Source organism: Onychostoma macrolepis, chromosome 07 (assembly GCF_012432095.1).
Source record: "Onychostoma macrolepis isolate SWU-2019 chromosome 07, ASM1243209v1, whole genome shotgun sequence".
Taxonomy (NCBI): domain Eukaryota; kingdom Metazoa; phylum Chordata; class Actinopteri; order Cypriniformes; family Cyprinidae; genus Onychostoma; species Onychostoma macrolepis.
In genome coordinates, this window is record NC_081161.1 from 7910920 (window position 1) to 7938873 (window position 27954).

The 27954-nt window shown below is 38.8% G+C and overlaps 1 protein-coding gene across 7 annotated transcripts in view; it reads right to left on the reverse strand.

Moving 5' to 3' along the window:
• tead1b (TEA domain family member 1b) overlaps positions 1 to 27954 on the reverse strand; it is a 71178-nt gene that overhangs the window by 12525 nt on the left and 30699 nt on the right. For 4 of the 7 annotated variants that reach the window (XM_058781405.1, XM_058781402.1, XM_058781404.1 and 1 more), the window contains 4 exons: positions 10754 to 10818; positions 7011 to 7073; positions 6856 to 6918; positions 152 to 286 (listed from right to left, as the gene is read on the reverse strand). In XM_058781405.1, coding sequence (XP_058637388.1) covers positions 152 to 286; positions 6856 to 6918; positions 7011 to 7073; positions 10754 to 10818 — 326 coding nt within the window. Of the gene's footprint in view, positions 1 to 151; positions 287 to 1969; positions 1982 to 6855; positions 6919 to 7010; positions 7074 to 10753; positions 10819 to 27954 lie in introns of all 7 variants that reach the window. The other 3 variants (XM_058781406.1, XM_058781407.1, XM_058781409.1) reach the window with 3 other exon arrangements.

Consider the following 27954-nt stretch of genomic DNA (forward strand, 5'->3'; position numbering starts at 1 on the left):
AGTTATCTTGAGTGTGGCATTAGTGGGCTTATCTGATGAAGGCAGGTGATGTGGGTGTGTAATGGGATTGGAGCTGACGCAGGCAGCCCGATGGCCAGCCGTGTGGCTGAAGTAAGTGTACTGATAGGTGGGTGCCAGAGGGCGGTCTTACCCCTGCTGCTCCGGGGAAGGCAGGACGCGGGATGCCCGGAAGACCCAGCTTGTTGTGGATGGCGGTGGCAGAGACGATCTGGGCCGAGGACATGGAGGCCATACTCTGAAGAGCTTTGTCCTTCACGCTCTGATCCTTCAATAGCATTTAGAGAAGAAATTAGGATCCAGAAAGGATATAGACATAGTGAGCTAGGAGTTAAATGGTTTCTGTTAACAACACGGTTCGGGATACACGTTTGTACCATTGTTTTATCTCAATGCCAGAAGTATGACACCACTAGTGTATATGCTTCTTGAACTGTTCTCTAATTTATAACAAAAATGTGCACTACCAGTCATAAGAAAGAAGTATTTTATGCTCACCAAGGATGCATTTATTTAAAACAGACATACAGCAAAATGAGTAATATTATTAGAGTTTTTAGCAGCCATTACTCCAGTCTTCAGAGTCACATGATCCTTCAGGAATCATTTTAATATGCTCATTGGGTGCTCAAAAGACATTACAATTAATGCTGAAAACAGATTTAGCTGCTTAATATTTTTGTGGAAACGGTAATACACTACCATTCAAAATGTTGGGGTAAGAAACGAAATAACTTAAAATAAATCAATATATAAGCAAGCAGGCAAACCAATCAATCAATAAATAAAACTTTTATTCAGCAAGGACACATTATTTTGATCTCAAGTGAATGATATATTGGATTTCTGTTTCCAATAAATTATTTTCATTTGAACTTTTTATTTACATAAGAGTCCTGAAAAAGGTATCACAGTTTTCCCCAAAATATTAAGCAGCAAAAATGGTTTTCAAAATGTATATAATAATAAGAACCATTATCTGGTTTTCTATTATCTAACCATTACCAACTGAGACTCAATACAGAACCGTGATACAGTCCGAACCGTGAGACATTCGAAACCATCACCCCCCTGCAGTGTACACAGAACAGGACAATAAAGCAGCCCACACCCTCACACACAAAGATCCACAGACAGAAAGCATGTTAAGAGAATCTTCAGAGATATAAAGCCGTTGATCTTAAGAGGAATGTGCTAGCATTAAAGACGAAAAGTCTGAAAAGAGCGAAAGCCTCCAGCACAGAGCACGGGAGATGATAATGTTTAATATCGAGCGCAGAGCTGAAAGAGAACTAAATCCAATGAGAAGTGACATTGATGTTATATATTATCTAGCTCCTATATGTCTAATAAAATGCATTGTGTCTGTCGGGAACAAGGGTTAAGTAATACTAACTTTCCTTTTCCGCAGTGTGTAATGTTCTCATTCTAAAAGCTCCTATCAAGGTCATCAAACCGAGCCGAAACAGTACAGATGAACGCGTCAAAGAAAAGGGCCTGAAAGACACGCTTTCTCCTTTACACAACCTCCTTGTTATTTTCACAAGAAGGCTAAAGACGATTTCTCAATATAGACTTTTAATAGCACAAAGAATGTCCGTGCATAGATGGATTTCTAAAACCGGTCATTTAATTAATCGAGCTAAAGTGTGTAAGCCTGAACGCTACAAAGACAAACATTCCCCATGCAGATTGTATAGCATGCACGACCGTAACAGGATGGAAGTCCTGCCTCTAAACACTTGAAACAGCCAGAGAATGAAGCACAACTGCATTGAAAAGACAGTGAAAAGCGGGCACGGGTTGAGGATAAACATGCTGGGAGCAGCGGCTCACGTATGGCTTAGAGAGAGGCAGAGAGGCTCAGAGCTCAAGCAGGTGTTTAGCAGCTGCTATACTGCGACGGCGACACGTCGATGCACGGTCAAGAGCACTGAGAACTCGTACTTACCATGCTTGTCACCTAAACGCAAACAAACAAGGTTGCATTGTCAATGTTCAATTTGCACTTTTTGCCAAGTTTAATTCAAACAGTCTACATGAATGCTGAGAGATTTGAGGCAAGTCCACACATTTATACATCTGATACAGATTTATTCCTGTTGAAAAGACCAGCATATGGTGTGTTTTGGATGCTCAATTATATATATATATATATATATATATATATATATATATATATATAAAAACTTTTGGCTTTTCGGCTTGTGACCACTTTTATACGCAAACAGTTTTAGTTTAATTTTATACAAAAGTCTCGAGCTGGGGTGTGTTTCTCAAATGCATCAGAAGCCAAATATGATCACATATTTTATCATTACTAACGAAACATTTGCAAACAGTTTGGAACTACAGCTCTCAACTTTGTCTTTTGAAGCATAGCTTCTTGTTAGTATGATGTGAATTTACATAGACAATTCTCTTGAGCAAAATGACATGCTAACATGCAGTACATTCTGCACACTTTACTCCATTTTAATTATATTATACACATTTCAATTTATGTATTTTTTGCATGTCAACAATCAGCACTGTTTATGTGCATAAATTAATATGGGAACCCCAGGGTATTACATAAGAGGGACCCTGCAATGAATCAAACATCAAATAAAGCAAAACTACAGGGATTAATATTGAAGTATCTTCAGATGCCATGTTTCTATACAGCAGCATCTTGGAGAAATGACATTGTGGAGAAAGCTGATGGCTTAATGAACCACATTTATATGGGAATAAAGGATACTCCATTTACATACTGCATGTTAACATTATTTTAAAAAATCAATTGCTTTCTTTTTTTATACCAATAACCTATATACTCCGCCATTAATTGTGAATCGATTAATTAGCAGAAGGCGACCATGTTACTATACAGTTTCAGGAAACGGTCATGACTAGTTAAAGGCAGGGTAGGTGATTTGGTTCAAAAATATTTTTGTTATGCTGGTTAAAAGTCTTTTTACATCCCAATAGCAATTACTAAGTTAAGTGGTCTAAATGTATTTATATCGTCTGTGGAAGGCGTAGGACCATAAAATGTTCGTCCAAACATCATATCCCTCGGTCCGAGGGCTACGAGAGGCTGCATTTACCTGCCTGTCAGCATATGTATTTGCATACCTTTGCGCAGACGTGATACGCCATCAGTGCTTTCCATTAAGCTGTTGCAGACAGAGCGAGAATAAAAGGTTATTGTTGTAATATTATGCGCTCTGTACTGTAATGTTTTCTCTGTGTTGAATGAGATGAGATATGACGTTGGTCTGCCTCATGTGTTTTGGAGGAGGTGTGGCTTTGGAGAGTGATTATGCAGGGAGGGTGAGATCTTACGCATTCAAAGCTAGCTTGCTATTGCTAGCCTCTCCGAAATCACCAACCCTACCTTTATTTTCCTACCTACCTTATTTTCTTCAACAGTGCATCGTTGTATGGTAGTTAATCAGTGTGTTTTGCCATTGTACTGGAAACGTATCTCTGATTGGTCCATGGTTTGGTCATGTGTAACTAGTGTACCCGCTGGTGAACAGGGTGCCGACCAGTGCAGAACTAGTCCTAACCAGCATAAACTAGAAATTAAATATTGGTCCATGCTGGTCTTTTCAGCAGTGATATAACACAGTGACTGAAATGTCGACTTAGATAACACCGCTTTCAAGGACTTCGTGAATATTACTAATTTTGAATATGACCAAATTGTGAATTCAGTAATGAAAAAGTCATTTTTATTTCATAAATATGCTTTTAGTCATATCCTCCCCATGATATGCTAAGCCCTCTGAAGTCCCACTGCACATGCTAATAGTAAAACCAAGATTAAGGGCTCAGTGTGAGCGCTGGTCAAGCAGATGAACTGCAGAAAGCATCTTTAGGGAAGATTTATAGCTGATAATATGGCAGTTTGAGATCACTGTGGCTAGGGTTTCATTACAGACCAGCTCAAAGAGTGGCACCATAATGACAGTCATTTCAGTCAACATGTCTCAGATAAGAGCACACTGGGCAGGTTTACTATAATGCTACGCTGCAAATGGCAGGAGGGAGCTCAAATTCTTCCCCGCTCCTGATTTCTAATTTGCTTTAGATGAGAGTAGACAGAGACCCATACAAAAGCTGGCTGTTTTTACTCAGGCAGCCGCCAGTGTCCCTGAAAGACCAGCCATTCATGGCGGAAATGCACACAGACGCTCCACTAGGCACACACACACACACACACACACATACAAGCACGCACACAAATGGGGGAGTCATTAATCTATCTGAGTAAACTGGGAACTGTGGAAAAGTGTGCTGGTCAAAAGGAGTTAGTCATCACCTTACAAAAAGAAAGAGAAAGAAACAGAGAAGTCAGACCAACCTCAAGGTCTTTTCAGTAAACACAGACATTAGGAAACGACCCTTGCAGATGTATCTTAAATGACAGGTCAATTTATTATCAGATTATCCCTTCCACAAAAGGCCCCTTTTTTGTAAGCTGCAGCCTTTGTGGATGAGATGCATTTGATGTAAGGTGATTATATGCAGCACACTTTGCTGTTTATATGACTGAATCACACAAGGGGGACGATTGGACATAGTGGGAGAGAATGGGTGGGGGGGTGATTTCAGTAGTTTCATTAATGCGGCATGAGGAAAGCGTTTGACGGCCAGTGGGTTATTGAAAAAAAAAGCCAAGAGAAAGAGCCAGGAGAGAGGGGAACGCCACAAAAAGCATCTGAGCGATGGCCCTAATGGGCCTCTTTGGTCCAGACTTCTTGTGCAGAGCGTTTGGGAAGAACAGATGACCTCATTAAACTCCAGGAGAGATAAAGGCAAAGCAGCGCTGGTTTTACTCTAGGCTGTGCTCTTCTTGCAGTCGTGTGGCTGCTCGTGTTGTTTAAGCAGTGACCAGAATCCCGCTGAACTCTGACCTCCAGCTCTCAGCCACTCTCACCAGCTGAAGCGTACTGCCAGCACGAGACAACACTCCACACACGACACACACATGCAAACACGGCACACAGAAAGGCATTCATGTGACCAGCAAAGTGCATTGTGCTTCTGAGGCTTTGTTTCATCATATAATGGTTTCAAATTTTTATAGCATACATCTTTAAATGACTTCTTTTCATGGTCTCATGATGCATTTGCAGAGGCAACTAGAAGCTATTTGAAGGCTGATTTACCCGAAAGGGGTGTAAACACTGTGTCTGTCACTATCAAAACATTCTTCTGTGTTTAGAGCATCCTGACACTCAACCAACAGAGTAGGTTTGGGGGCGGGGATATTTGTTTGCCTGACCAATGGATCAATAATTAATATTTTTACAGTTATTTTATTGCATGCATCTCTCTATGTCAGATCTCACAATTAATTTGGTGAAGATAGCACCATAGAAATTACACTTCACCTTTCATATTAAACTTGGAATCAAATTAGAAATGATAGTTAACTAAAATTAAAACTATAAAAATATTGCTGTTACTTGAGAACATTTTAATTTTTCACTTCATGTACTAAAATATGTAAAATTTAAATAAAATAATAAAAAAAATACATAGACTTATAACAAAAACTTTTAAATAAACAACAAAATAACAACAAAAATGTTTTGTACTAACTAACATTAAAATGAAAATACAAAATACAAAAATAAAAAATAATTGAAAATATTAATAAATACTATAATAGTATCTCAATAAAACTAAAATCCCACTGTTACAGATGTAAAAAAAATTATATAAAAATAGATTTATCATTGAGCAGTAAACTTATTTTAATAGCTGCACTGTTTAGAAAAAAAAGTTTTTATTTAGTCCACAATACAATCTTCCGATATATGTACATATGTGTGTGTGTGACTCTGGAGCACAAAACCAGTCAATAGCCAACAATACATTGTATGGGTCAAAATTATCGATTTTTCTTTTATGCCAAAAATCATCAGGATATTAAGTATAGATCATGTTCCATGAAGATATTTTGTACATTTCCTACTGTAAATATATCAAAACTTAATTTTTGATTAGTAATATGCATTGCTAAGAACTTCATTTGGATAACTTTAAAGGTGATTTTCTCAATATTTTGATTTTTTTCTCAGCCAAATATTGTTCTATCCCAACAAGCTTAATTATTAAGCTTCCAAATTATATATAAATCTCAATTTCAAAAAATGTACCTGTATGACTGGTTTTGTGGTCCAAGGTCATATATATATATATATATATATATATATATATATATTCCTATATCTGAATGTGAGTGGATTTAAACCATTTAGTAATTTATTAACTTATAGAATATTTCTGTTTCCCACAAAGATGGAACCTACAGATTTAGTTTGTGAACTTCTAAAAATTCCATCTTGAAAATTACAGGGATAGAAAACTGGGATTTATAAAACCTCGGTTCCAAATCGGTGAGCAGCAAAATTGTGCTGCATTATGGAACAAACTTAATAGTTGCCTTTGCTCTCCAGAGCTATTGAATTTCACATCCATATTAATTTCCAAAGCATATGCTGCTTTTCAGGTTTGCGGCATGTGCCGACAGTTCCTGCGCTCCTGCTATATTTAACCAGCAGCCGCTGTGGGACCTATAGCGTTCGACTCAGAGCACACACACTTAGCAGTCAATGAGAGACAGAGGCCAAAGCGGCCAGGAAAACAGACGTCCACTGACAAGCGTGAAAGGAGGATGCACATCGGGGACGGGGTAGAGGCGCTGAATTATGTATGCTAAACAGGCCGTCGCATGCAAGGGATCTAGGTTACAGGAATTAGAGCAACAAGGCATTCACAGGAAACAGGAAGTGAGACGCATGGCAACCACAAGCCCAAAAGCAGAAAAGCGCATACCTTTAGCTTGGAATGAAATTCGCGAGATTTCCTTCTGGCAAGAACCTGAATGTGACTAGACACCTGCGGGGTAGGGGAGGGGAGGAAAACAAAGGAACAGCCTGTAACCATGGCGATGAAAAGCCCCCCCTGCAACTGGGCAGAGCCAGACGTACCTTGATGGCAGCTTGGATTTCTCGAACTTTCTTTCTTGCTAAGACCTGTATGTGACTAGACACCTCCGTTTTTCAAAACGAAACAAGAAAAGCAAAAAGAAAAAGCAATAAAGAATTACAGACATTTTATACAAGCAAAACATTCGAGGAGGGCCTCCATAAAAAGGAAAGCGTGGCCAAGCCGACGGCCGCCCAGCGCACCGGCCCGCTCACCTCCTCACTTAAGTGAGCTGATTAAGGAGAATGCAGGCTTCTTAAGCACATTAAGAGAGCGCAGATGTGATCTTCTGTGTGCTGAATGAGAATGGCCACGTCTAGTATTCTTCGGGGAGGAGAGCCAGAGCGGCCGCGCGGGCCCCGGGGCCCTTTAACCGCCGCTCTGCATATTCCGCCAGGTTGGAGTTGTGTTTGTGAATTATGTACTAATGGCGCATTAATAGTGATGTGAGGTGGGAGGTTGTGTGATGTTGTAACGAGGCTCTGCTCCGAGGGGTTACGTGGAGAGCGTTCCTCGTCTTAATCAGGCCAATCACGCACAAGTGGCTGTTGAGCGGGCCTCGCGCTCGACGCCGTGTGTTAATGAGGTCGGCGGTCTCCGGAGGCCCGCCGCTCTCGACTCTCCAGCCTGGCAAAGTCACATTTACACATATCTCAGCAGCACAAGTGGTCCTTTGACCTTTCCAAATTAATTACAACAATCACTTCAATGGTTCAGGCTTAGCCAAATGAAATTACAATGGGATTGTTGTGATGTTTCAGCGTTTGGGTCGATTTCTGAACTTTTCGCTTTGCTGTGAGTTTGAGAGGTGTCAATCTTTTATATTAGTGTCCATGTAGGTTTATGTCAATTTTTTCCATCACAGATAGTTAGGGAATCATGCATGATCTTGGTTAAATGCAATTTAAGCTCTGTGGCATGCTGCCGATTACAAAAGCTAATAATTAAAAATCAGGCCTCAGCTTGTATATCAAATTTCATAAAGTGTTTACTGCACTTTGCACATTAATTGGTTGTAGCAAATATTTATGCTCATTTATACGGTCCTGTGCAATGGTTATTATTCAAAAATATTTGAGTAACACTTTATAATATGGTTTTATTAGTCAACTTTAACATTTAACATTGTAACTTGAGCATGCATTACAGCAATAAAATACATTTGTTACAGTGTTTATTAATATTTGTTAACATTATTTAATAACAATACAACTGTTCATTCCTAGTTCATGTTACCTATCAATACCTATTTAATTTAATATTAAATTATCATTAATATTAAAGAGAGAGTTCACCCAAAAATGAATGTTTTGTCATCATTTACTCACCCTCTTGACGTTCCAAAACTGTTTGAGTTTCTTTCTTTTATGTTGAACATAAAAGAAGATTTTTTTCCCCTACTATGGAGGTCAATGGGGACCACCAACTGATTGGTTCTTCAAAAGGGTGAGTAAATGATGACAAATCATCATTTTTGGGTGAACTATTCCTTTCAGTACTTTTTAATGATTAATTCATTTTAGCTCAGGTCCATTAAAAATATCAACAGATACAATTTTTGATTTTAATAATGTATTAGTAAGTAATACAATTTTCATTAATATGAAGTACTTTTTCATTGTTAGTTCATGTGACTAATGTTAACAAATGAAACCTTATTTTACAGTGTTACCAATATTTGATTTTGCTGTATGCTGTAATTGACCAATCAGAATCAATTATTTTAGACAGTAACAAAATCTTATTCTAACACGTAAAGTTTAATTATGTTATTTAACACACCTAAATTAGCGTGATAATTTAGATATTGTGCTGCTAAATTACTTTAAGTGATTTACTCTAAGCACCCTTCTTGATTGTTTGAGGGATCAGAGAGTGGCCTGGATCCTATGTAACCTGGAATATTCATATAATTTAAAACAAAAGGATGTCTACATTTACATTTATGCATTTAGCAGACACTTTTATACAAAGCGACTTACAGTGCATTCAGGTTATACATTTATTTTTTTATCAGTATGTCTAGTATTATGTTTCCTGTCTGCTGTAGTAAATCTGTCTGATAAGAGCTTTGAGACGGAGCCGTCTAAGCACAGCCCACTGAAGTGTTACAGCTGCACCAGCACATACAGATCACCATAACAAATTACATTACAGTCAAATGGAAAAAAACAGATTCATGGATTTAAACAGACATTTCGGTTCTGAACAGGTCATCTGTGTAAAAACATGTCTATTTGAATTTTTCTTTAATAATAAGCCTTTTAAAAAAGTGATGCTTTGTGTTTGCTAATGATTGAGTGAGTGTCTTGGCCTGAGCGGCGTGTTCTCATACAGCTGAACGAAACATCTGCCGGCTGAGCCCAGCGTTCAGGGTCCGTCTCTCCTACAATCGCATTAGCGTTCTTGCACCCAGCCTGAACATGCTGCAAAGCTCCATGCTCCTGCATGAGTGGCTATGTGTGTGTGTGTGTGTGTGTGTGTGCGTGCTTGCACCAACCTATGTCTATGTGTGTATGAGCAGGGGTGGGCGATATACCAGTAAACAATAAACCGGTAAAAATTTGTCAAGAGAACTGGTATTACAATGACCCCAACCACTGCACAGTAAAAGATGGAAGATGAAGGTTGTCTCAAATGCTCCACTTGCTAAAATAATGCTTGTTTCACACCGCAAGCCAAAGCAGTACATATTTTTCATAGCGTGCTGAACTTTCATCTATTTCCAACACATGTTTTAGGTTTTTCTGTTTAGGTGTTTTAGAACAAAATACTGGAGCAAACTATTCCTTCATTGTTTGAAAAACACATCAGTCAGGTTTTACAAGGCAAATACACTTTCTATTCAGTAAATCTGACTGAATACAGACATTTTTAGCAGTTTATGGTTACAGTTTGGGTTGGGGTTTAAGTTTTTGATTTTATAATATTTTTTATAATATATTTGTATTAGTGCTGTCAAACGATTAATCGCGATTAATTGCATCCAAGGTAAAAGTTTTTATTTACATAATATATCTGTGTACTGTGTATATTTATTATGTATATATAAATACACACACATACAGTATATATTTTGAAAATATGTACGTTTTTACATGTATATATTTATATTCATATAATTTATATTATATATAAATATATTTAATATATAAACGTAAAATGTTTTTCTTAAATATATACATGCATGGGTGTGTATTTATATACATAATAAATATACACACACAGTGCACACAGATATACTATGTAAACAAAAAACGTTATTTTGGATGCGATTAATCGCTTGACAGCACTAATTTTTATATATTAACTACTATACTTATAGAATTATTTATTAATAATTTAGTTATTTAAATTTATATATTTATTTTGTAAATTAATAGCAGATAATATATGTAAAAATTGTAATTTGGATCACTGAACATTAAAATAAAAAATAAGATTTCTTTTTTTTTTTTAATCTAAATCTTCGATATTCAGTATTATTAATCATTACTTTTGTAATATCTTTTTTGTAAAAATATATACATTATGTATAGAACATCATTAAAAAATTATTTTAAGAACACTGTAATAGACATTTTACCTTATATCGCCCACCCCTAATTGCGAATATCTTTTTATTTCTGCTGTTCATTGTGTGAGCTGCAAGTTTTTATCCTGCGAAAGCTCAGATAGCAGGTGCACTCAACAGTACTGGCCTTCCTGTTTAGTGGCATACATGCAAGAACACGGATTCTCTTACCTGTTTCCGTGTCCTTGTCTTCCCAGTTCTGAGTTTAATGTATCTGGCAATCAGCTCATTCCGACCTATGGAAAGACAACAGATGAGATGTGTTAATGTAAAAACTTTGGAAATTTAATACTTTAAATTGAATTAACCTAATCAAAGCAGGAATGCATGGCCTTGAGTTCGTATGCATGAGCCAAAATTTCTATAGCCTCAATTGTTCCCACCATGTCAGCAACATGTAGCAATCTTAACTCCAGCGAATGAACAAACACGCCTAATTTAAATGAAAACTTGGCCATGTGTGCTATTACCATGAAAATAGCCCAACAACTCTATGGCCTTTCAATTTAATCTAATTTAATCCCAATTTCTTCAAAGCCTCACGCTATGAAAAGAAACAGATCCAGACATTCATATGGTTACAGCACGTAATGGCAGAGGAAACATATTCATTTAACACACTACTGTTCTCACTAAATAATAATTAAAGCATGGTTTTGTAGTGATCTCCAATTAATGGCAGCTCTACACATTCTTGCGCCCTCGGCACCGCTCTAATTACTGATGCTAGGCACAATGACCCCTGCTTAGCCTTTTCATATGTTAATAACATACCGCCACCCCAAAACTATTACGCAAATTATAGGAAAGGAGCCACTCTAATTATGTGTCCAGCTGTAGCCAACGGTTACCATAGAGCCCTTGTTTTTTTTTTTTTTGTTGTTTTTTTTTTTTCAGGGCTGTGTAATAAAACTAGCTTTTTAAACAGGCAACCGCAGAATTAATGTAGCTACAATTTAACATGTGTCCACCCACTTTACTTTGGAACAACAATGAATTGTATTTACTTCAAAATATAATTAGCATAAAAAAAAAGAATATTGAATAGACACACATGTTGCTTTGGGTACATATACATGTAGTATATGAAAAATGCTGAGAGATTGATTATGTTGGTCAAAAGAGTATCATTGTATTAGAAACACTCACACAGCAGCATTAACCAGTTTTCTGTAAATAAATTCCAAGTTAATTAAATACAAAGTACAGTCTTAAAAAAAGTTTGGAAAAATCACGATTGTTAAATATTTTGAATATAGTCTCTTCTGCTCACCAAGGGTGCATTTATGTGCTCAAAATACAGTAAAAACACTAATATTTAAAATATTTTTTTTTTCTATTGCAATATATTTTTAAAATGTGATGCAAAGTTTCATTTTCAGCATCATTACTCCAGTCTTCAGTCTCACAAGATCCTTCAGAAATCATTCTAATATGCTGATTTGGTCCTCAAGAAACATTTATTATTATTATCAATGATGAAAACAGTTGTGCTGCTACATATTTATGCAGAAACCATGATATACTACCATTCAAATGTTTGAGGTGTGTGGCAAATATGCATTCAGTTGATTAAAAGTGACAGTAAAAACATTTATAATGTTACAAAATATTCTATTTCAAACAAATTATGTTCCTTTGAACTTTCTATTTCTCAAAGAATCCCGAAAGATGTTTCCAAAATATTAAGCAGCAAAATTTGTATTATATTATTTCACAATATTACTGTTTTTGGTGTATTTTTGAAAAAATAAAAGCAAGCATTGTGAGCACAGGAGACCTCATTAAAAACTTCAAAAAATCTAACATTTCCCAAACCTTTGAAAAGTACTGTATTTAAAATAAATGAATAAATATTCGAACTGTTGCCGTCTGGTCGACGCAACAGAGCACTGAGACACTACAGAGAACAGCCAGGCACAGAAACAGTTTCTTCCCTCAGGCAATCCATCTCATGAACACTAAATAAACGTGGAACACACAACACTATTTATACACTTATTTATCTAACATACATACTTAGTTTACACTTCGAATTTGCACATAATATACCTGTACATACTTGTTCTTTAGTTTAATTTACTTGTTATATTTTTAATTCTTCTTTTTATTATCTGTGTTTTTTGTTCTGTCGCTGTCATTCTGTTGCACTGTGGAAGCTTCTGTCACGAAAACAAATTCCTCGTATGTGTAAACATACCTGGCAATAAAGCTCATTCTGATTCTGATTCTGATAAATAAATAAAAACTTCTCTTAATCTGTCACGTGTGTGTTCCTGTTTGCCCTTATTTGGTTTTTCCTGTTTCCTGTCCTCGTTTAGTTTGATTTGACTCCAGGTGTGTCCCTTTAGTCTCCTCATTATGTTTATTATAAAAGCCTTGGTTTTCCCCATGTCTTTCCCCCGTGCTCCATGTGTCCCTGTGTTTGTGCTTCATTAAAAGAAGGTTTGATTGTGCTCCTCGACTCCTGCGTTCTCCTTGCTCCAGCGTAGATGTGACATAATCAATGTTGAAATGACAGTCTGTAAAAAGTGTCCATAAAGAAATGACCTGAACTTTTAAGCAGCCATATAAACACCAGAGCTCAACATGCAACTAACCACCAAGCCATGGGTCTTATAAATCACACATGAAAAGTAAAGGTAGATTTGTCGATAACAGAAAAAAAGCAGCAGATGTGTTCTGGGTGCGGAGTGGGGTGACTGGCCGTGGCGGCGGCTGGGCTGAGGTCTGTTGTTTGTCAAATGGGCACACACTGAGATGGCAAAGCCGCATCATCCACCTGCTGTGCGCTGGGCTCGCTGTGTTCAGGTGGGCTGGGTAATCTCCTGAGCTTCTGCTATTAGGCACACCTGTCGTGTGAAAGGGAATCTCTTTCTCACTCACCTCCTCTCTCGTACATACCAGTCATTTTCCTTTCTGTCAGTAAAATCTGCACGACTTTTAAAACAAAGGGGAATCATAAAGAATTAATTGCACCTGCTGTTATCAGTTTTTCTTTGCACATCCTGTTTTAGAGCTCAATTCACTAAGCAAATGAGGTAATGATGCAAACACGCCCACAAAATCAGTGCTAAACACAATTCGTATGCCACTATTCCCAATATTTCTAGATAGTAGAATATGCAGCAGACCAAAACAATCTGCAATATTTTACTGAGACTATACTACAGCATCACCACACCTAAATCATCTGGATATGATCGATTACAATTCTGCTGCCTTGATCAACAGAAAAATGTTTTTTACTGCCTTTTTTGTTTTGTTTTTTAGCATGAAGTTTTTAGCAGACAATTTACTAGAGATGTGAATAATGTGTAAATAAAGTATATTACCAAGATTCTGAAGTGCGCATCAAACAGACACTTTAGTATCCCATCAGGACATGGGAGAGGATTTGAAGCTGCCCAACTGATGCTGCTAGGTCAAATGACAATGACAATATGATGGATATCGTACTTCTATACTTCATTCATATTTCACACATATAGAATACACTTTTTTAATGGTTGAAGTAATTACTTAGTAACTACAAAGTAATTACTATTCAGAACAAGCATTTCAGACTTTTTAGTTCTGATATAACAATATAACGTAACAACAGATTTTTCTTCTATTGTGACCTGCATCCAAGTGTAACAGATTATCAAAAAAAAAAAAAAAAAGTCTCTGTTTATCAGTTGTTAACTGAATTTGGGTATGTGGGCACTGCACTAAAAAGTGTAGGGAGATGAGCATGAGCTTGCTGAGGCAAGTTCAAGTGGATTAAATGATTGGAGAAGTCCTGCATCCTTATTAAGATCTATAACTTGCATTTAGAAAATAGATAGGGTGAATTTTCTTTTAATGCCTTTAACTATAAGGTCATCAGCAATGTCAAAGTGTCCACATAAGTCTGAAAAGCCCCAGTTGGGCACTAGATCCTTTGAAAACCAAATTCTGGCAATATTGAGATGTCTATATGGAACAGTACAAACCTCCTCTTCGAAGACCCTGTCCTAACAAGTGTTTAGCGCTCCCCAACACAGCCTGAGGCCAATGAGCGTGCGATTCCAACATGCGTGCTTGATGCATGTGCGGGCTGAATGGAGGGGCAGTGCTCTTTCTTCACGTAGGCCATTCTGTTAAGGCTTTAACAACGGCGGGAGATCATGTGACCTCCAGGACAAATAAATAGCATCTGGGGATTTTCAGTTCCAGCCCACCTCCCCAGCATGCCAACACTGTAATCTCTCCCAGATGAAGCCAGGGCCTCGCCACTTTCAATAATTCACACACTGTGTACACATAACATGACAATAAGGGCATTCATGCAGACGCCTGATTCCTAGATCAAAGCTCACAAACGGCCAGCTGTAAGCATGCTTACTGCTGAATAATTCATTCTTTTCACCGCCTTGAAAAAAACCCTGCTCAGCGGGACTTGGCCAGCACGCTTTCTTTCCTGTGTTTGCCGTGCAAAACAAGGCTGGCAGAGAGAAACTGAGTCAAAAAAGGGGGTAAGGACACACTGGAGGTCCTGAAACCCTAGGAAACAAGCCCCCACCCTCAATGACAATAATAAGAGAAAATACTTTTTTAAAGTAATATGTGTTCCAGTTTTTATTCTAAAAGAGTGTGAACAGGTGCCGTGTATGAAGCTGGACTGTGAAGCCCTAATTCTGTGTCAACACATACAAATTCACATACAGATGTTAAAATAAAGTATTAGTAGTTCTGGTTACTGAAACTCATATGCAGTAGGGCTGCACAAATTTTCCCCAAAATCTAATTGTAATTGTTTTGTCATATATTGCATTAATGAGTCGAGTCATTAATAATATTAAATTATGAATAATAATAAAAAATAATAAAGTAAAAAAGTTAATCTGGCATATTTCGCTTTGTGTGAACAGGTCCATAGGAATGCACCGATTCAATTTAAAGTCTAGTTTGTGGTGGATCATGGTGAATGTATTCATTTTGCAATATGGTATACATGAGGAAGACAGCAGAGCAGTGGGTGGGAATGGGCAGGATGTGAACTCTTGCAAGAGTTCTCCAGTTGTCAATCAAAACAGCAGGGAAAGGATTAGGTATTTATGGCCCGACTAAAAAGCAGAATACCAGGGCAAAGAAGAAATCTGTCCTCTTGAGTAGGAAAAGGCTTCCCTTAATTTCAAAGACACCAGAGTCCATATCAATAGCTCCTAAAACAGCAGAAGCCACTCAGTGGGGCCTGCCGGCACCCCTCTTTCTAGGATTGTCCCCCAGCTGACTCTTCATTCAATTAGGAATGCATCTCCGCCCTTTGCACCAACTCCCTCAGAGGAAAGAGGAGCGGACTCCCTCCCCGCTCCCTACTGAGAGCTGTCAGCACTCCCACCTCAATTTAGACACTAACTCATCCTCCCCTGCTCAGGCTTCACAGATATGCACCGACAGACTCTGGCCATTGAAGGCTTCCCTGAATAGGGTGTGTCTTTGATAATTTCACAGTCTGGAGCCGAAGTGTGACTGTAGCTGGACGTTAGCTAAGCTTGAGAACAATTAACAGTCCCGGAACAAGAGTTCACCCTCTCGTTGCATCCGTCCATCCCATGGTTTCTGCATCCCCTTTTTGAACTAAGGAGGTTTGCACAGCTGCTGCATTGGCCGCTATTCCCCCCCACGACCCCCTGCTGCGGCCCACTTTATCACACATTCACTCTCACCTCACAATGCTGCATCAAACTTCTTTAATTTGGATGGGGATTCATTACCTCAACTGGGCTGCTCTCAAACGGCTCGACACAGCAAGCATTTTCTTGGTGTTTTATGGCTGTTTCTCAGAGTTGCCAAAATGCCCAAGCAGGATTGGACTTTCAAATTACTAATCACCATTAATGTGTCAAGACTCAATATCTTTTCTCGGCTCACAATGACACCTTTCAACTTGAAATGTTCATAAATTATAATGTCATTATGAAAAAAAAAACTATATCAAATGTGCTTTGTACATTGTCTGCTTTGTGCAATTACCTCACTACTGTTGCTTTAGAAGATCAATGCTGGGACTTGATATAAAGCTCTGTTCAACAAATCAGTTGGTCCAAGCTGATCTAGTTGATCAAGCTGGTCAGTCCAGCTGGTTAGGACCATGTTAGAACACCAAAATTCAGTTACCATGTCCAAAAAAATCAGCTTGACCACCTTAAGTAGGTAAGAGCCTATTCATAGTCATTAGCTGGTTGATCAACTGGACAAGAAATGGTAGAACATCTTGGTCAAGCTGGTTAGAGCAGGCAGACCACCTTGGAACAGCAAAAACCAGCTGCTAAGTTCAGCAGCTCCCATCTCCTCCTCTTCGCAGTTTAACTGGGATGAATCTTCATCAGCCTTTACATTAGCATCCGCTGAACCCTACAGAAGGCTCAAACTGGTCAAGATTATTGATTAACTGGATTATCATTTGTTGGACCAGTTTTCAACATGGTAGACCACCCTGGTCAAGCTGGTTAGGGCTGGTAGACCACCTTGGAACAGCAATAAATCAGCTGCTATGTTACAAAAACCAGCAACAAACCAGCTATCAAGTCCCAAAAATAAGCTTGACCACCTTAAGACAGCATGAGCTGTTTGTTTTTTTTATTTTTATTTTTTTTAAGCAACATGTGGCAGTGTCCTCATACTTGCAGGTCTAACTAGAATAAAACCATCATCTCCAGTCCTTCCATTAGCATCCTTTTAGTCCTACAGCAATTTCAATCTGGTAAAGATGGTTGATTTAATGGACTATCATTTGGTGGACCTGTTTTTAACCTTGTAGATCATCTTGATTAAGCTGGTTAGAGTCGGTAAAACACCTTAGTGCAGCAACTAACTAGCATTTTGAGTCCCAAAAAATTAGCATGACCAGCTTGCATGAGCAACATACGTCAGTGTTCTGATCTTTACAGGTCTATCTATGCATAATCACCAGTCCTTCCATTAGCATCCTCCCAGTCCTACAGCAATTTTAATCTGGTCAAGATGGTTGATTAACTGGACCATTATTTGGCAGACCTGTTCTCGACCTAGTAGATCATCTTGATTAAGCTGGTTAGAGCTTGTATAGAACACCTCAGAGCAGCAACTAACCAGCATTTCAAGTCCCAAAAATTACCACCTTAAGCTGGTATGAGCTGTTCTTTTCTAGCAACATGTGGCAGCGTCCTCCTCCTTACAGGTATAACTGGGACGAAACCATCAACACCAGACCTTCCATTAGCATCCTCTCAGCCTCTCACAGATAGCACTCCACAGGAGCCAAAGAGCCTCTACAGCAGGAGTGTGTTATATCATTTAAAAAGACAGCATAAAATTGCCATTGATTCCACACCGAGGGGGTGAAGCAAATAAAGCCCCATCATCCTTCCTGCCAGCATGTCATAGCAAAGATGATTTAATCAAAGCAAAATCCTGCAGCTCGGCTCAGACCCCATGCCATAAACATTGTCCTCATTTATAGTTATAGCATATTAAAGCCTTTTAATGGCTTTGGTTATGTTCTTTGATTGCTAAAAACACATCACATTTTTTTTCTCAGAGCTTTTTAAAGGACTCATTTCCTGTTGTACCACATTTGTTTAACGCAGGCCTGACCGCACTCACATCTGGCCGGTTGGACAACTATGATGTCAGTGGATGCTGGATCGCAGCCATACAGCCAGTAAGCAGTGAGAGATTTCTCACATAAAGGCTCACTTCAACGGGTTCACCCCATCCAAATCTAGCATTAATCCTCAATTGGCCACAAATTGAATCTGTCGGTTGTCACAGAAGAAAGGAACTAAAATATGAAGTTTGATAATTTTTAACATTCATTGCTGTGAGATTTCAAACTTGTATTGTTGTTCATCTTCTGAACAAATGACTTTCATGAGGCACCTCTTTTAATCAACTGGTCAAAAAAATGCAAACCGACTGAGCAATGTTATTAAATATATTGCTAGTTAAAACCATCAAAGACAAACTGTTAATGTTAAATGGTATGAATTGTGCATTAGCATATATGGTATTTTGGGGAGCACATTTTAAGAAAGAAGGCTCGTAATTTGGGAGAGTGTAATTATTGAGTAGTACTACTTCTACAGTCACTATGGACAATCTATCACAAAAGCATGAATTCTTTGGGTTTGATATTCTCCCGGGTAGACCTGTGGAAACAGCAGCCCTTCTCCTGTGTGCAGTACAAGACACAATGCCCCTGCTTCCCTGTCACGCGTGATAGATGACTCGAGGGTCTCCGGCTTCCATTAGCATCACAATAGACTAAACCAACAATATGGAGGCATTCACTCCAAGGGTCCCTGGCTCGGTTGGGCTGGGGGAAGGGCAAGAGTGGGGCAAAGGGAGGCAGGCAGGAAGCCTTTTACTCCCAAGAACAACGGCATTCAAGGAACACTGCTTGCTAGGAGAGGAACCCACATAGACAGGAGACAAAGAGCGAGATTTGTGCCTTGGAAGTTGAGCAGGTGACACAGAACTAGATTCAAGTGCGCAAAATGAGGCACAAGAAAGGTTCATGCAATAGTTTCTCTGGCAAAACCTGAAAAGACTTTCAGGATTGTGACTAACTTCAAAAGCTAATTTTCAAGAACATTTACAACTGAAAATAACTGAGCACGCAAACTACACAAATTGCTCATAACTATTCTGCTTCAAGTGAAATCAGGTTAGCAAATGTGACCATGTATTTGAACTTGAACTTGCATCAGGACAAAAGAGAAAAAAGTGCATAACCTTAATCTAGCTACTGAAATCTATTTAGAAAGACTGTTTATAAACATCTGACTCATACAAACCAGCTGCCTATTTCAGGGGCTTATGTTTCCTCATTACAGGGCCCCTCGCTTTAGAGAGAAGATAAACATTTCTTTACTGGCATTATTGTTTCATGAAGAACTTTTTACATCAATTGCACAAAAAGTCCTTTGCAAATTCTTAAGATTCTTAAAATGTTCTTCACACTAACAAAATGTTTCTTTTAAGTACCTTTCATTGAATGGTTCTTTGGGCAACCAAAAAAGTGGTTTATCCAGCACCAAACTTTGTCACGCGCTTAGCGGTACCCTGGCCTTTTTAGGGTCAAAACACTGGCCTCTCACCCACCCTTTGACTTGAACAAGCTTAGAGTTCAAGACCATGCATTTTTCCCCCGTGACCTAATGAGTGTGTGTGCACGTGTCTGGGGTTAGGCTATTCGGACGGGTCCTCTGTGCCATCTGCCACCTGCTGAGAAGACCTCACTCACACATACACACACACACAATCACATACATTTATGCATCACCCACTTACCCCACTCAGAAAGCCCCTTCATGGGAGAATGGAACAAGAAACAAGCTTTTCAAACCACATGTCATGTCCATTTATTAGTGATGTTTGCCAAGACAGGATTCGCTATTATTATTACGCAGATATGAACAAACCACTAATCCAAATTATTAAAATTTGGCTACTGACTATTTTCAAAGCATGCTATTTTAGACTGACGGACAATAAAACAAGTAAAAAAAATGTACTAGACTTTGAAGGTGGGACTAAAGTCAGAACCACCAAGCAACCACAGTGAATGAACGACTGAAGACCCAAGTATGCTTCATTTTCTGCGTTCAGCTCTGTCTTGAGCAAAACTGAGTGCACAAGGCATTCAATGCATACTCCATTGACCATAAGCATGGATGGATGTGTGGAAATTAGCGGACTGTGCTGCTGATGAAAATTACATCATGTCGACTATCAACAAACCAGAGCAGAAAGTGAAGAAGTGAAGTAGACTTTTGTCTATACACTATCAGAAAACGGTACAAAAGCTGTCACTAGGGAGGTACCCTTTTAATAGGTACTGATATGTACAATTAAGGAACTAATATGTACCCTTTAAGGTTAAATTAGGTACAAAGGTCTATCTTTTGAATGGTAGCTTTTTCCTGAGAGTGTAGCAAAGCTGATAATGTAAGTATTGCATAAGCAATACTAATTGTGAAACTAACTGACTTGCATGATAAAAAGCTATAGTGAGACTCATCAAAACCTTTAAACAATGTTCATACAAGGAACTTTAATGTGAAGCTTTTACAGCTGCTGACACCATATTTTTTATTAATACATATTTTAGTGTTTTTTTCCTCTTTCGGACAACATTCTCATCATCACAAGGGTGCCTGCTAGTCATGTTCAAGCAAAAAATCAGGCTGATTTTAGGGATATCAGGTAAATGGAAGTACTTGTCCTAATATGCGTCCTATGCACATTTTCAGAGCTCAAAAACAAGACTGGACAACACATTTAACTAATGTTATATAAAACTCTTTATGCACTAATATTATATTAAATAAACATACTGAGAAATCCTTTAAATGCACTAGATAATACAGTTTTGGAGAAGCATTTAAACCCATCTTGTAAGGAGGCATTCATTTTGTCAATAATGCACAACATCTCTCATCAGGACACAGGAACACTGATGGTCGTCTTTAATCTTTCAGATACTCGATTAAATCTAATCTTCACAAGCTTTCGTTTTTTCCAATCCACACTTGAGCCAAGGATTTCTGGCTTTGTCTCACAGCCTTCATATCTATATGCCTATACTTCATGAGCCATTTCTCAATGCACATAAAAATCGTTAAAAGCATTTAACCTTAATGTACAAAAAGCAGCTTCTGTTTAAGCCAATCACTTATCAGAAGCTCATGGGTGACGGCGAATGATGATGGATTAGTGCACTGTAACACACGACCGTATTCAATGGCCACACTTGTTTTTGTGGTCTGCAAAGGATGAAAAAACAAATCTGCAGGCCTGAAAACTTCATGTTCCTTATTCAGCTATTACGTCTTACTGAAAATTCCCCCACTCCATCACTGTCATGCAGTGCACTGCTGGTCTAAAGTGAGTGGGATTCTGGTATGTAACCAGGATCTACAAGCAGACGTTGGTAATAGACCATCACTTCCATCCAAAGGACTGCCAGAGACTGGAGCACACCTGAGAAAAACTATAGCTAGGACAATTTTTCAAGGGCCAAAGTAACATTGGTCTACTTTAAAAAATTTAAAAAAAAAAAAACATCTCTGTGAGTACATTTTTTTCAGCATGGTTGTGATTAGCTTATTTAGACTGTAAAAAAATTTTTTTTATTATTATAGTGATAGCTCTTTTGGCCAGTATGGCCAATTTTTGAATATTTTAAGGTGTCAGTAACACTTTATTTTAGGGGTCAATTCTTACAGTTCACTACCTGCTTATTGGCATGAATTTTACAAGAATAATGGTTGTTCATTAGTATTTATAAAGCACATATTACTGCTTTAATCTGCATGACCATATTCTATATCCCTCATTAACTTTACTATTAATAAATATTAATAAGCAGCAAATTACTAAAAAAAACTAAACTAACCTAAATTAGGAGTTGATTGACTCAAAAAGTCATAGTTAATAGTGAGAATTGGTCCCCAAAATAAAGCATGACCAAGATGTCTATAACCTGGCCAGGCTGGCCAATTAACAAATTAACATTTTGCGTTCTGTCAGCCTCAATATTATCAAAAAAACATATATCTGTTCTATTTTTTTAATAGAGAAAAAACTAGAATATAGCTACCACATCATTTATCTGCATTTTTCAATTGATCGTAATTGTTATGTGCATTATTGCATAAAATTAGTTAAGGTTTATCAATGTTAACATTAATTTATGTTAATTTGAAATGTGTAGTAAATTCTGTTTCAGACCGCACACATAAATCTCCTGTAATGTCTAATTATTCAGATACATTGGTTATAACTCCTTAAGCTTTCATTCTCTGTTTTTCAAGGACCATCTTAATCAGCATCCCAGAGGTCCCTCCTCTATTAATATGAACATAGTTTGTTTTTTAGTAGGTTTCAGAATTAATATTTATCCATCCTTCATCCTGTACATTATAAATATGCCTAAATATGCCTACATAACCTTTTGGCATACAATTTATGATTTAATTTATGAAATAATATAGATTTAAAATAGTGACAATTTATCAGTGTAACGTGTCTGCCCTGTCTGAAGTCCCCGTTGTCCTTATTTGGTTTCGTTCCGGTCCCGATTAGTTAATCATCTGTCATTGTCCCCACCTGAGTTGAATTAAGTTGTTTGCTCTTTTGTTTTCTCCCTTTGTGTTTGTCCGTTCTTATAAGTTAATAAATGGGAAAAAGTGCGTTGAAGCCGTTTCGTTCTCCCGTCTTTCATTTTCATTGTTACTACAACCACAACCCGTGACAGAAGAACGGACCGAACAGAAATGGAGTTTGTGGATGCTGTCACCGCCCTAGCCCTCCTGGATATCCCCTTTTATAAATTCACCTGGGAGTTTTGTGAGCTCGCCGCGACAACTACGTTGGCTGACTCCACCATCATCGAGATGTTCCGGCTCGGGGCCACTTTCCACCGTCCCGTGGACCTCCCAGACACCACGGGTTTGAGTTGGAGAGAGGCCATTCTTCGGTGTCTGGGAAGCGTCCGGACCCGAGCCGGAACCGCGGCTCTCCCTCGTCCGCCATCATCCCCGACTCCTCCTCACCAGTCGCCCATGAATTCCCGCCACCGTCCGCGACCACGGCAAGCCCGCCGACACGGAATACGGCAAACCCGCCGACACGGAATACGGCAAGCCCGCCAAGTAGTACGGCAAGCCCGCCGACATGGAATATGGCAAGCCCGCCAAGAAGTATGGCAAGTCCGCTGGTCCCGTCCAGCTCTCCTGTGCCTCCACTGGTTCCGTCCAGCTCCGCGCTCCAAGAGCGCCCCCCAGTGCCTGCGCCACGAAGGCGCCTCCCTAGTTCCGCGCTGCCAGAGCGTATCCAAGAGCCCGCGCTTCAAGAGCGCCCCCCTGTGCCTGCGCCACGAAGGCGCCTCCCTGTCTCCGCGCTTCCAGAGCGCCCCCAAGTGTCCGCGCTGCCAGAGCGCCCTCAAGAATCTCCGCTGGTTCCGCCCAGCTCTGCGCTGCCAGAGCGCCGCCAAGAATCCGCTCTGCCCGAGCGCTCCCTAGTGTCCGCGCTGCCAGAGCAACCCCAAATTTCCATGCAAAGTCAAAGGGGGGGGGGGGCTATTCCCCTGTGAACCTTACTCCGTCTTGGGCGCCCAAGCTCCCGGATCCACCATGGTCGCTCAAGCTCTCTGCTCCACCCTGGCCTCCCAAGTTCCCTGCTCCGCCATGGCCCTCGGAGTCCACTGACCCGCCATGGTCACTAAAAGTCTCCTGTTCCACCATGGATGCCTCCTTAGTATCCCAGTCCTGCACCGGCATCCAGGGCGCCCACCCCCCCTCCCCGGTTGTACTGTTACGGCGCGGGACGCGCCTACCGGGAGGGGGAGGTACTGTAACGTGTCTGCCCTGTCTGAAGTCCCCGTTGTCCTTATTTGGTTTCGTTCCGGTCCCGATTAGTTAATCATCTGTCATTGTCCCCACCTGAGTTGAATTAAGTTGTTTGCTCTTTTGTTCCCTTTCCTTTAAAAGTCCTCAGTTCTCCCTTTGTGTTTGTCCGTTCTTATAAGTTAATAAATGGGGAAAAGTGTGTTGAAGCCGTTTCGTTCTCCCGTCTTTCATTTTCATTGTTACTACAACCACAACCCGTGACAATCAGTTTATTTTATAACTTATCAGTATCAGCAAGACAATATTATTGCATCAGCATTTATATTAAAAAAAAAGTAGCATCGATAGCCCACTAGTTTATATTTCCAACATTTTACTTTTACTCTCAAAAATGTCTCACAAAAATTGAGTAATCTAATCCAACATCCAAGTTATTACAAAGAAACAATGATTCATTCACAAAACTGAACATCACTAGTAGGGCTGGGTGATATGGGCAAAAATTCATTATCTCTGTATTTTTGGGCTGATTTGCGATATGCAATATATATCTCGGTATTTTCGTTTTTGTATTCGTATTTTTAAAAAATCTGTATTTAATATATATATATTTCACTTACCGCCCAATGTTGTCCAACAAAACAATACATATTAAAGGCTATGAAAACAAATAAAGTGAATGTAACCATGTAAGCCTTTATATTGTGCAAAAAAGGGTTAAAATCACATTTCATTCTAACTTTGCAATCTAAAAACAAAAATAAGGCTTTTAAAGCAGAAGTTAAATTTACTAAACTAAAAATTAAAATAAATAAGAAAAAAAGCACAGAGTTGTGTCAGGCTATTTTGATTACCCCATTACAGTGCTGTCGTAAAAATAGACATACTTGTAGGTTTAAAATTCTACATGTCACATTTATAGTCCAACTACAAATATTTTAGTCAGAATTATTGCGCTCATATTTAATTGAGAATGCATGCGGCGGCGCTCGTTCACTGAAGTCGCGGAGAATCGCAAAGCAGAAGGCTCATGCACTTCTGAAAGCAAAATGGAAATATTTACATAACTTTCTAACATTTACAGATGGAGAATATACCTGTGAAATGCAAGTTATGCAATATGCATTAAGGGAAACAGCACATCTCACACACAGCGGCACACGCAGCCTTTCTGTCAAGAGCATCGGGCCGTGCCGCTTAAACTATGCAAAACTATAAACTATACCATGTCTTACCAGTTTTAAAGGTGTTAAAATAAAGCTTGTCACATATTTAGAACAAATTGGATTATGCACTTTCTCCGCAGCAGCTCGGCCTGTCCTCCGCTATATTTTTCAGATGCGCTCGTATCAAATTAGCCTACTGTTTATCGATATAAACGGTATTGCCTCATATCGTATCACTTATAAAGAAAACATTGATATATCGTACAAACTTGATATACCGCCCAGCCCTAATCACTAGGACAAAGGCCACCAAACATCGGTCAGTATGACTTAAGAATACAATTTGGTAATGCAGTATTTAACACTGACTAATAGACGATCAGTCTTACCACAAGTACATCGACATGACAACCAATCAATTAATTCCTCATAATACTGTCTTTAAAAATAATAAATACCACTTTAAAAATCAATTGAAAGTGTATGAACACAAAATGAGATCGATAGATAACTCCTGATGACCTGCGAGAAGTCTGAAAGCTGTGGTCAGGGCTTTAGGTCATGAGTCAGAAAACCACGGAAGGATTAACGGTGGGCATCCATTGTGGGAACAGACAAGCCACCGGCAGAAAGCTGTGGGTCGCAACCTTGAGGCTTCACCGAGACAGAGAGGATTACGCTAGACGACCCCTCGTAAATCCTCACGGCGAGGCGGCAGGTGAGGGGGAAGAGGAGGCCTGGGCAGCTTTCCTCATCTAGTCTTCTGTGTTTCCCAGCAGGCAGACAAACGCCCTCCCTCCCAGGGTCTGCTTGTGCTCCCATAGGACCAATTATTACAGTGAGTCCTCCACTGAATCACTCTATCAATTAGGAGGTGGTGAGTACATCATCACATATATTACTGCTGAGGCAGGCCTGGCTGTGGGGTTAGGAGAGAGAGAGAGAGCGGCAGAGACGGATGGATGGACAGTAGACTGATATGCTAGAGTCGGTCGCCATCATCAGAGCTCCCCAGAGGTGCGGGACAGCTCCACCTCCAGCCCTGCGGATGTGTGAACAAACTGGCGGCTGGCACCTCCCAGCAAGCGCACGTTCAGAGCAAGAAAGAGGGTTAAATCAATATTTTCAATCTCTCAGGATCAATCCCACATCTGAACATGAAGAGAAACCTGTTAGCAGTCACCAATATGTGTAAATGAAAAGCCAAACTTCATGGCCTTGATAGTTCTCGTCTTTAAGTTCCCTGCTCCATCTCCTGCAATGCAGCTTTCTAACAAGCCCAAACTCAGCTGAAATGTTTCATGTTTCGTATGAACTGGGCTACCGTGTCACACCACCTTCTAGAAGTGTTTGACCAAAGACAAATTATTTGATAAGAGTTAGCAAAGCTCCTTAATGTTTTATATTTGTATTTTATATAATAATATATTTATTTTATATAATTTTATTTTTAGAATAAATTATTAATTAATTAATTAATTTATTTATTTATTTAATAAGAACATGCAGATAATTTAATTAAGGCATTTATTTATTTATTTGTACTATAACATTTACGAGCAAAAAAAAACAATGTAGGATGTGGCTAAATCTAGAATTAATTGGTTTTGATTGAGATGAAACATTATATTATTTTCCCCACTCATGCATTCTTCAGAACAGTCACTTCAGGTCAGAGTTATCACATTATGAAGAAAAAATGACAACTGATGCACACAACACCAGAGACATTTGGGAAGACATTAAATAAGGATAATTTCATGTTGCATAACCAGAGATGAGAAATGTTTACATCACGACTATTACTATGTCTGCACTATAAATTACGCAAATTGTGAATCACAACATTTTTTACATTTTCCAAAATGTGCCGTACGCAATAGAACACACTGCATGCATCCCACAATGCAAACCACTCTTTATTGACTATACATTTCCAATATGATAAATAAATCTGAAAATCATCACAATTTAAATTTTTCTTTAACAATGTCTTTCTTGACCCTTTATTAGATCAGATTGCTAAAAGTTAAGTTTTTAACCACCAAATTTGACCACAAAATATCCCTTTACATTTCTGAGATAATAACTGGATACCAGGTAATAAGATCATGTGATAAAAGTACTATATTTTACTGTTTAACAGCATTTATCACTGCGTAAGTTTCAAATACTATTTTCTTAAAAACAGAAAGCAGTATTCAGTATAAGCAGCAAGTAGTTTGCCATTACCACAATATGTTAACAAATGAATGCTGCTGCTTCTTTAAATGGAGCAGAATGTCCTGCTTCACTCATACAACAGCAGCCAATTGGAGAGATGAAATACGAGACCAGCCTCAGCACTGGCTGATTCTGCTGGATCCGTTCTTCAGCAGTGAAGAAGACAGCTCACATGATCACCACAAATCTCTGCAGTCACATCCAAAAAATGCAGTCAAATCCGTTGAGCCGGCACATTCATTCTTTACAGGACGCTTTAAATACCTTAATTATTGATATGATATTAAACTTAAAATTTATGTGAAAAAGAAATGGAAACTGAACTGAAAACAAAAATTAGACCACTGGATTTAAGTGAATTTTTGACATTCCAGACTTATTCTTCTTATTTTGATATTCTTGAGATTCACAAAGTCATTTTCTTTCATATTAAAGATGAAATTGTTAAAATTGACCACAACATTTTACATGCCCTCATGGTCTCTGAACTTCAAAACAAGCTCTTTGTGCAATCAGAGAAGCTGTCAATAGTATCATGTCACATGGTCAACAAATAGCAAACATGAAATGCCTTGGGCGTTTTGCTTTCAGACTTGGCCAACCAAGCATGGGATAGACTAGA